Raw genomic sequence first — 10,596 nt, 5'->3', positions numbered from 1 at the left:
AGCATCCTCACAAGTGTTACAACGGGCACCCTGCTCTATTGGCACCCTAGCCAGTATAATGCGTGTACCTCAAAATGATTTCTGCAGGATTTGTGAGAATGAAGAAGAAATTGAGTTGGTGCAACACGTCCACTGTGAATGTCGTACACTTGAAAGAAGCCGTGCCAAATAGCAGTGCGATCTGGGAATCTTTTAAAATATCTGGTTATCAAATGCAAGTGTCACGATAGGCTTTAAGGCAACCTTTCTAACCTTACCTAACCTCTGTGCGGCTTTTTACTACACCATCTTTTATAATTTTCCAAGGAGGTAAATAAAAACAAATGCTAATTAATAAATAAATAGTCAGTTGCATAATTTATTCATAGTCCAATAAATTAATAAATACTAGTTTAAAACTATTCTTGCTTAAATACTATAATTTTCGTAAAGATGTACAAAAAAATCGTATTTTCTTACTGCAGATGATTTGGCATAGCCAAGTTCAATTTTCGTGCATAACCGCCGTAACCGCTGCCGCTGTGGCCACCTCCGCCCATATGGCCTCCGCCATGGCCCTCATCGTAGGAGTGCGAATGACTTGATGTGTATACAGGTTTCGAAACTATTTCGTATGTAGTCGACTTGCCACCGCCACCGGATGCCAAGCTCTTCAGACCCAATATACTCGAAAGCGTTAGAGCCATGAGGGCCGTCATGAGTGCTTTGCCAGCCATCAATGCCACGGCACCCATGCCAAGAGCCATGAGTGTACCTGATGAGGTGATTGCAAATATATTTAACAAAAAAAAAATGCTTAATTTAATTATGAACCCACCTTTCATCATGAGACCAGCGGCGATGAGCGCTTCCATGCCGCCCTTTTTACCAAATTTGCCCTTGCGTCCCGTTTCCAAAGCCGAGCGCGCCTCCGCCACTGTATCGGTGTCGATCAATTTGAAGCGTAAATAATGGGTTTGCAGAAAACTACTCAGTTTATTCACAATGTAACCGTTTAGGCGTGAGTTGGGATCGCTGGGGTAGCTGCGTGCCACTTCTATGGAAAAAGAAGAGAAAAGAAAAAATAGTATTTAGGTGTATGTATGTATTGTACTTATAGTATATGTATTGTACTTATAGTATACCAAAAAATGGATAAAGATTAGGTTAGGTTAGGCTGCCTTATCTTGGGGCCCACTTGGACAAATATTCAAAATTCGTCCGTTGTGATGCCATGCAGGGGAAAGGAGAACGGAGAAGGAAGGAAGAAGGAGCCTTGGTTAGAGGATGATTCGCATGCACTTACGACGACGCCGACGGTGGCTGATTTACGTACATAATTAGCAGCAACAAGCAACTGATGAACTTCACCAGATGTAAAATATTTAATCCCGATATATCCGCTGGCGTAGCGAAAAAATGAGGGCCTAGATGTCGAGATCTTTGCCAGACGAGAGTAGAGCAGCTGAGAAGAAGGTGTTGAAATGAGGAGCAGATTTCAGGTTCTTAAGGAAACCGCAATCCTCTCATTTCGCAGCGAAACCGTTTCCAACGTTCCCTGTCTAGGCAGCTCATCAGCCCAGCAGTTTCCCTCTATGCCGCTGTAACCGGGAACCCAAATGAGCCTGATATCGAAGTATTCCCATGCAATCGAGAGAAAAGCCAGAGATTCCCTAACCAATCTCGAATGCACAAACAACGAGCCCAAGGCTCTAATTGCCGCTAGGCTATCGGAGTAAATGTTTACTTTCTCAGCGGTAATTACCGCAGTAAGCAACCAATCCACGGCTTCCTTAATTGCGGCTACCTCCGCTAGAAAAACACGACAGTGGTCCGGAAGCGTGAATTTGAGCTTAATGGGGAGCTCCTTATAGAATACTCCCCCACCAACTCTTCCGTCCAACTTCGAGCTATCCGTGCACATGTTTGCCATGCCTTGCCGCCAAATGTTACACCCCACCTACTCATCTCTTGAGGGTATATGAGTGGAAAAAGGTCCACTCGGACCTAGCGTGGGTGTACAAAAATTGATACAAATATTTAATAAAAAAAAAAATAGTTTGTTGATGAAAAATTAAGGATAAAATTGGCAGAGATAGCTTTTGCGAACTATCTTTCATTTATAAAAAAATCCGAAAAATATTTAACTCAAGCTTAGTCGCATTGTCTTTAGATTTCCTCCTTAATGCCCTTAAATTTATATGCTTAAATAAATGCTTAAAGTGCGGACCGTAATAAATTCGGCTTGTTTTGCGAAGTCTTTTAGAGTTTGGTTGCCTTCATTGCGCAGCAATACGCCTGCAGCCCTGAAATTATTGACATCGACAAGCTTTTCTTTATTTACTTAGCTATTTTTTTTATTAAAATTTTATTTTGTTTAAAATATAGTGCGTTATGTAACAAAGGATGTAATACTAATCCGTTCTTTTCGATGGTAGCTTTATTAATAACTTCCAAGGTTAAATAATCCTTACAACTAAGTTAACAAACTTCTCTCATAAGAAGAGAGATGAAAGTTAACAAATATGAGCGTGAAAACTAATAATGAGAGTCAAAATGTAATTTGTTGTTGTTGTTATGTAACAACATGTTATGAAATAGATTGGTTTAGAAAATGTCATTAAAGGATAAATAAGTTATTTAGTAAGCAAATTCAGTTCTCTGTGAGTGACCTGTCTTTGCTAGAGCGCGGTTACGAGTTTTGGGTTCCGATGTCGTGAGAATGAGTACCATTCGATCTCTAAAACTAGAGGATATTTACAGATTTAGCAAAGAATATGGAAAATTCTCACAGGACTAACTACCTCTGTCTCTGTCTCTATTCTTTCCTATCTCTTTCTCTGATACTTTTCTCCTTTCTTCCTTGACTAGCTACCCTCTTGCCAGAGCTTTAAATACAATGAGCGTTTTAGTCTGAGTGTTTTAGGAGCCACCAATTTTCTTGGTGCTCCTTCGCTCGACCAATTCAAATTTCAGTTTCAATTTCAAGCAAATTCAGCAGTGTGAAGAAGAGATGTGAGGAATATAGGCAGGAGAGGTTCGGAGAGAATGAGTAAGGGAGTGCGTATTGCTGAAAGTGGGAGTATTGGTGTGTGACTATATATATATATTGTAATATATATACAGTAATAATCTCAGTTTCACACTTACAAAATCGATGCAAAAATTCGTAAAAATTTCATATAAATTTCAAACTTTTTAATCGGAGTTTAAAAAAAATTTAGGTACGCAGTTTTATGACCCATTAATTTTTAGTAGAACGAAATGCAATTTTTAAGCCGCTTGAAATTCTCATTGATTGAATTTTTGATAATTATTTTCCTCACTACAAAAATGAGCTTCTCGTCTTATTTATTTATTTCTAATCTAAAACATAATAATAGTTTTTACAGACCTCTTAAAGCTGTTTTTTTTTGTTTTGGTTTTTGTCGGGTCTACACTCAGCTACAATTAAGTCCATTGTACTACACTCGGATTCCCGTTTAATTTTCTTTTAATCTACCCAACCTCCGAAGAAATCTGAGTAGATATTGTGTTGCCAAGAAGCCAAGGTAGTCGATTCTTAACACATCAGTGCCAAAGACCTCAAGCCTGATTTTCCGGTGGTCTGCACAGAAAGTGGTCTGCCGTCTCATCCTCCTCCCCACAAGCTGGGCAGAGTAGACAGAAAGTAGCCCATCATCATTCCAACCAGCTGTCTGCAGTCCTTTCTGCTTTATGACAGAGGATTTGTTGATCGAATATGACAGGTAACATCAGTTTAGTCCATCTGCAGCCTCTTTAAACCTGCCAAGCTCGCTTGTGGGTTGTAGTAACCCATTTGCTAATCGTGGCTTTGATGACTGTAGAAGAGAGAGGCGGAACGGGCTCCGGCCTAAAGAAGTTCGCCTCACGTGTCCCGGGACCCATGTTAGTTTCTGCCTATTATGTCTACCGACATTGTTCAACCTGGATTTACAGGACTCGACTACCTCTGATGTGGTTGGGAGGCTGTCTAAGGCTATGAGCGCAGTTTGATTGTCACTGGAGACTCATGTAGACCTGCCTCTCAACCTGTTTTCCACAACAAAGTTCATTGCATTTTGATTAGCTTACACCTTCGCTTGAAACACAGATGCATGCATTACAAGAGCAAAGTGCAGTTTTGTCCTGCTGGATTCCACATAGACCCTAGAACCGGAGCCGTGCTCGGTCCTGGAGTCATCCGTGGTAATGCGTTATAATACCTATGCCAGCACCACACTGGTACGGCCCCTGTCCGGCATTGAAAAACAGAGAAGGCATGGACTTTGATCCTCTTAATGTTAATATGAGTCTAAATTACTAAAAAAAATTTTAAATAAAGTGAAACAAGAGGTTAAAAATTCATATAATTCTTTTTTTGACACAGAAAAATCAAGCCGAATAGTAATCGAGATCACATAGAATTCTCTTAGTGAGTAGGCAATAGGAGTATTAAGCGCATAATTCGAGGTCGCAGAGTTTTAGTAGCCAAATGAAAATGAATTCTCCGTAACAGAACTCAACAGTGAATTAATTGCAGTAAAAACAAAAGACAGTGAGAGTATAGATCTGCTACTCTGTAGCGTTTTTCTCAAAATTATGTTTTCAAAGTCGGTGACTAACATTACTCGAAAACGGCTAAGCCGATTAGTCTCAAATTTTCACACGAGCTTCTTAAATAGCTTCGACGATTTTTTCTCACCGATAATTTTTTTTTTTTTTATAAACAATTGAGGCCGAAATTTTGGCCAAAAGTCGATCTGTTTTTTTTTTTTTGGGAAACCGCCATTTTGTAAAAAAAATTTATTTTGCTTATTCCTTCGATTAATTACTATATTTAACATTACTTTAACGAAATCTGTTTGGGTTTTTAATTATAGAGGATCCAGTTCAGAGATAAAGTGGTCACTGCAAAACGTCTTTTTTGAGAAAAGCTCCCGAAGATCAGCTGTAGCACCTTTCCAAATATATATTTTTACTAATATGTATTAAGTCTTAAAGTACAGTTGAAAGATAACATAATATGTGTACAAATTTTTAGATCAACAAATTTAAAAGTTTTTTCAGAAAAAATTCAGGAAAATTCACTTTTCTTTGGCCTTCTAACTGTGGGCAAAAAGTAAGGTGAATTTATTTGTCAAACTTCGCCGGATTAAAATTTCGCTCTAGTTATTTTTTTCATGGGTAGGCAGCACTGTTAATAACATCTGGGCCAACTTTCATGTGAATGTCATTATCAGTAATATAGGGGGGGCGCAAAATTAATCGGGTGGCGCAAAATTAACCATTCAACTTTTTACTAAAAAAAAAAAAAATTATTTTGAATGACGGAAGTCTTTATTTTGACCCTTACGTGCTCCATTGCTTGTCTATTTGTATGCTGCAGCTGTCTAGCTCACAAGTGTCAAATATTATTGCCGTAGGACGATATTTGCAAATATTATTAATCTTTCCATAATTGATTAATTTTGCGCCACCTGTTATTTACGCTTATGTTTACCAAACGACCAACAGTGCATTTTTCGATTTTTACAATGTCTGATTTGATTGAGCAGAGAAGTGCCATCAAATTTTGTTTGCGGAATGAAATTTCGGTTGCGGAAACGTGTAGCATGCTGCAGAACGCATTTGGTGATTCGACCATGTCGCAGAAAAATGTTTATAAGTGGTACAAAGACTTCAAAGAGAGTCGAGAATGTGTTGATGACTTGGAGCGCTCCGGACGACCATCGACGGCAACAGATGACCAACATGTCAATAAAGTGAAGGAGTTAGTGCTCAAAAATCGTCGGTTGACTATTAAAGACCTTACTGATATGATCGGAATATCAGAAGGATCTGTAAAAACCATTTTGAAAGACCATTTGGGCCTACGAAAAGTCAAATCTCGTTTGGTACCGAAAACTCTCAATTTCTTGGAAAAAAGTCGTCGCGTTGATGTGTGTGAAACAATGCTTTCAGACTATCAGGACAAGCTCAAATGCATCATTACGGGAGATGAGACTTAGATTTATGCTTACGACCCTGAACCAACCGACCAATCAAGCGAATATCGTGCTAAAGGCTAGGCCAGACCGAAAAGAGCACATCAAAGTCGTTCAAAAATACAGGTCATGATGACAGTTTTTTCGATTTTCGTGGTGTGGTGCACTATGAATTCCTTCCACCTGGCCAAACTGTTAATAAGGAATATTATTTGAGCGTTATGCGTCGTTTTCGTGAAGCAATTCGTCTAAAAAGACCAGAATTATGGGTCAACAACTCTTGGTTTTTGCATCACGATAATGCACCGTCTCACACTGCACTCGTTCTTCGTGACCATTTCGCCAAAAATTCCACGCATATCGTTCCGGAACCACCGTATTCGCCTGATTTGGCTCCGTGTGACTTCTGGCTATTCCCAAAACTCAAGAGACCACTCTGGGGAACGAGTTTCGAGTCGATTGAGGAGATAAAAGCTGAATCGAAGAAGGTGCTGATGGCTATACCGGAAATGGACTATTTGGCATGTTTCGGGGATTGGAAAAGATCGTTGGTGTATTTCATCGACATTGATTTACAAGAATAAATAAAGATTTTTCATTTTACAACCAAATTCACCTTACTTCTTGCCCACAGTAGTATATATCTTCTTAATGGATACAAGGCAAATTATAAGCTCTCACTGCTGACCTCAGGAAGCATTGAATCCACCATCTTATAATATCTTTCATTGTCATCGCTTCTTCTAGGAAGATTTGGACGAGGTCTACTAATTTTAATTGGAGATATACCAATGCTATCACAGATAGTACATCGCTCAACTCATAAAAATGTAATTATGAATTAGGTGATTAAGAAATGTAGCTTCAGACATATACACTTTTACACTGAGTTAAGCCTTTGAAAAGCGCCTTGGCCAAAAATTTTACACTCATCAAGTAAGTTAAGTATTCGAATGCACACAAAAGTCAGCGCTATGTATGTGCGAATGCTGAGTACAAGCAAAACCAGCTCGAGAATCACGATCGCTATAGAGAGAGTAAATAAGGGCATACGAAACAGCCTACACTTGATACCAAAACTGATGCTAAGCAGAGGCAACAAAACAGCATAAGAATAGAAATAGTGCGGGTAATGTTAGGCCAGTAGATTACAAGGCAAGGCTTGGTTTCAAGTTTGGAATGGGTTGTTTGAAAAAAATCCCCTAACGATAATATCTGTTTGTCCACTATGTCCAAGGAATCTATACAGACTATGTTATTCAAACTGATCACAAGCTTTGACTTCTTTGTCGGACTACTTCCATTACAATGGCACTCAGAGAGTAATGCACTGTAGTTAGGTTTATTTTTTATTTTTAAATTCATGCTACTTCTCGTTTGTTTAGGTACAGGGATAGTTATGCCAAATCGCTTCTTTCTCCACTTATTTCGAAAATTTCGATGCGCAAATGTTTCAGTTTCAACAAAATTTTTCTGTTACATATAACCAGTAAGTGAACGAATTTATAATTTGGCAATAAATGAGCGATTATAAATTAATATTACTGCGGTGAATTCTTTTTTATTTTAAAGTAAGCCCATATACTTTTCTGTGTGCGGAAGTGCTACTTTTTTCATTGATAATTAAAATCAAATTTAAATATGCATTCCGCATAATTTTCTTCAATTAACTAATTTCATAATTTTTTCATCATAGAAATAATGCCGCAAATTTTCTTTTGGTATCAGTAGCTTTTGGTGAGATAAGTAATATCGTAAATAATAAAAATTAAAATAATAATTATTAAAATATGACTAATGAAATAGTAAATCACATATAAATCAAAAATATAAAAAATCAAAAAACAAAATTTAACAATTTCTAAGCCAATGTGGCATATTATATTTGATCCTCTTATTCCTACAAGTTGAAGTCCAAAATAAACAAGACTGGCGTCATATAAATGTTTTTGATTGCGCTACCTTTTTAATGAGGTTGTGCATTGGAAGTTACATCCCTAGCTGACCTCAAGTGAAAGCTTGGTGACATTCGGCTCAGTTGAAGCGAAATTATTGCGTCTAAAGCGTCGGTACAAAAAAGATTTTCGAACAAAGAAATTTTTTGGTAAACGTTAACCGAAACATTTGAATTGATAAAACAAAATTTGGGGCGATGATTGTCTATCTCGTGCCAGAGTTCATGAGTTGTTCACGCGTTGCAGAGATGGTTGTAACCAGTAACCACCGAAAACTAAATAAATATATCAAAAATGCACCGAAATCATCGTTGAAATTCATGGAATCAGAGATGAATATCTCCAAAACTTCGATTATCCGAAAAATCTGATCTTAACTAAAAAAGTATGTGCCCGCTTCCAAATGAGGAACAAATAGTGAAATTTTAATAGCACATAATTATTAGTTTCTAACTCAAATGATTTCACACTTTCACCGCTGTGATGTGCAGCCTGTAATGGCTTAATTGGTTTCAAACTCGACCAATTTTTGATTTACAACAACTTTTCATTTTTTATTTCTCCTCTTTCCGCTTTTTTCTAGCCTAATTTTAGCTGTGTTATAAAAACGCCAACACTTTTTTTTTTGTTTCCCCACTCTCTTCTTTTTCACCTAACTTATTAAAAAATACTCCAATTGGTGCGCTTTGTTTGCTTTGCTCCTTTTTCCCCCAACCGCGGAATTGCAAGTACACTCTAAGCTTTTTATTATAAAATGTCCCAACTTTTCGTGCTGTACTTCCTCTCTCCTCTTTTACCACTAACCTGCCATTAAATCGTTGCTCTTCACTTCCGACGCATTCACATTTCGCACCACACTGATGCCGGGCACCAACAAAAGCTCATCCTTTTCGGTCAGGCGCTCCATAATTTTCACAAATTCAATTTTCAAACACATCCAACTAAACTGTGTGCGACACTCCTCAAAAGCACGTTTCATCGTGTCATGTTTATTACTGTTCGTGCTCGCTGTTTCCGAAGGTGTGAGATGTGACGCGGGCGGTGGTTTGATGCTATTCTCACTTATGGTGTCCTCAGAGTTGGGCACAATGGCTGCATCCGTGCATTTTAGTAGTAAAACAAAAAATCCAAAATAAAATATATAATCCATAGTCCTTCGTGGCAGCATGTCAAGCGCGCGTGTGTATGTATGTGTGTATAACCTTTCAATATGACTGACTTTGTGTAGCGGCTAGCAGCTGTTGTATGCCACACTATTACTAACCAACGACTGTTGATCGACTTTGGAGTGATCTCAATTTTATACGATACTAAAAATGCAATACAGAAATTGCGGCAAAATGCTGGAAACGAAATTATCTAAAATGCTGCGGTAAGTAAATAGTTAGCAGTAGTGGCAGCAGCAGCAGCAGCAGTGCTAATGTTTACGGTAGCAGCAGCGGCCAGCTGTTGTTGATTCCCTTTCACTGTGGCGGCACATAGCGGAACTGCAGCAAATGAAAGGAACATCGCGCGATACGCGTTCACGTTGGCCGCGACGCTCGCTTCGGGGCAGTAGCTTAAAGCAGAATTGGAGGGGTAAGAAGCAGAGCGAAGCCACTTTTGCTAATACCAACGTAATAACTGTTAAAATTAAATTTTTATATACCTCTGATACCGAATTCTCTTTCACGCATATTTTCCAGTGCATGGCATACTGATTACCGTCAAGAATCACTAAAATGCTTCAGTGGCAATAAAAATGAAAATGAAAAATTCACAACAACAATTAAACATAATTAACCAAAGTATTGACAGCAGCGTACATTTCCAAATTCAGTGAAGTGTATACGATTGGGTGGTCAGTCCAAACCACTAAAGCCACCACCCAAATAGTAAAGTGCCGGACTCACAGTCGACGTTTTGAAAATGAAAGTTTAGTTGCTGCGCAGATGGCAAGAAGAGAAAGAGAGAGAGAGAAAGAAGAAGGAGCAGCGGTTCACTTCGAACCGCCCTACTGGCACTTTCCCTTAAGCACTTGCTCCGCTCGACGACACATACACATACATATGTAACGCATAAATATTAACATACACATGCATCTCGACGTTCACGCATCCATACATTCCCACAGTATGGGAATTAAGGGGAAAATGCAAGCCTTGACCATAACCGCAAATAACGAACTAAAACAACGCAAATAAATCATCGTCGGAAACACTTACCAGAACTATAAATCTGCAATAAAATAAGGCCGCAACGAACAATGTTAAAATAATTAAGCAAAAACTGCGACATTGACAATGAGAAAGTGCCGGAATTTGAAAAGATATAAACCTCAGCTCATAAAATGGAAAAGCGAGCAGCAAAAAATGAGTAAAAGAAAGGAAAATAATGCGCGCAGACAATTCATGACAAAACATTGTCTGCTAATGTCTAAATCTACTAACTTCGAATGCCAAAAAATTAGCTGGATTTTCATTTCATTTATGAGGCTAATAACTATTCGTTAAAACAAAATAAAACAGAAGTTGCCGGGTTGTGTAAAATGTTGGTGGATGAGTGGAGGCGTAGCTGTGCCACTTATAATTACATATGTATGTATGTATTATACCAGTAGTAACAATTGTCGCGTGCTGCATTGACGCACAGTTAAACGACGCAATTGCCACCAGTGCGCCTAACGGCACTGCACA

At 38.5% G+C, this 10,596-nt stretch overlaps 1 protein-coding gene across 1 annotated transcript; it reads right to left on the bottom strand.

Annotated features, from left to right (window-relative positions):
• Nucleotides 1-455: 455 nt before the first annotated feature.
• LOC128860100 (uncharacterized) lies at nt 456-9,089 on the bottom strand. The gene is made up of 3 exons (XM_054097366.1): nt 8,726-9,089; nt 818-1,036; nt 456-754 (listed from the first exon to the last, which is right to left on the bottom strand). Exons 1-3 carry the CDS (start codon nt 9,087-9,089, stop codon nt 456-458), a joined length of 882 nt encoding a protein of 293 aa, XP_053953341.1.
• Between the last annotated feature and the right edge of the window lie 1,507 nt (nt 9,090-10,596).

Source organism: Anastrepha ludens, chromosome 2, assembly GCF_028408465.1.
Source record: "Anastrepha ludens isolate Willacy chromosome 2, idAnaLude1.1, whole genome shotgun sequence".
NCBI classification, from domain to species: Eukaryota; Metazoa; Arthropoda; class Insecta; order Diptera; family Tephritidae; genus Anastrepha; species Anastrepha ludens.
The sequence above is the reverse complement of the archived record's forward strand: the minus strand, read 5'-3'. Positions and strand labels throughout refer to the sequence as shown.

What these genes read in the sequence shown, in the direction of transcription:
- LOC128860100 (XM_054097366.1), bottom strand. Translation starts at nt 9,089, where the DNA reads ATGCTGCCACGAAGGACTATGGATTATATATTTTATTTTGGATTTTTT. An exon ending in GAGCAACGATTTAATGGCAG is followed by an intron (nt 1,037 to 8,725) that starts GTTAGTGGTAAA and finishes CTTTTTCCATAG; the next exon opens with AAGTGGCACGCAGCTACCCC. An exon ending in CGCTGGTCTCATGATGAAAG is followed by an intron (nt 755 to 817) that starts GTGGGTTCATAA and finishes TCACCTCATCAG; the next exon opens with GTACACTCATGGCTCTTGGC.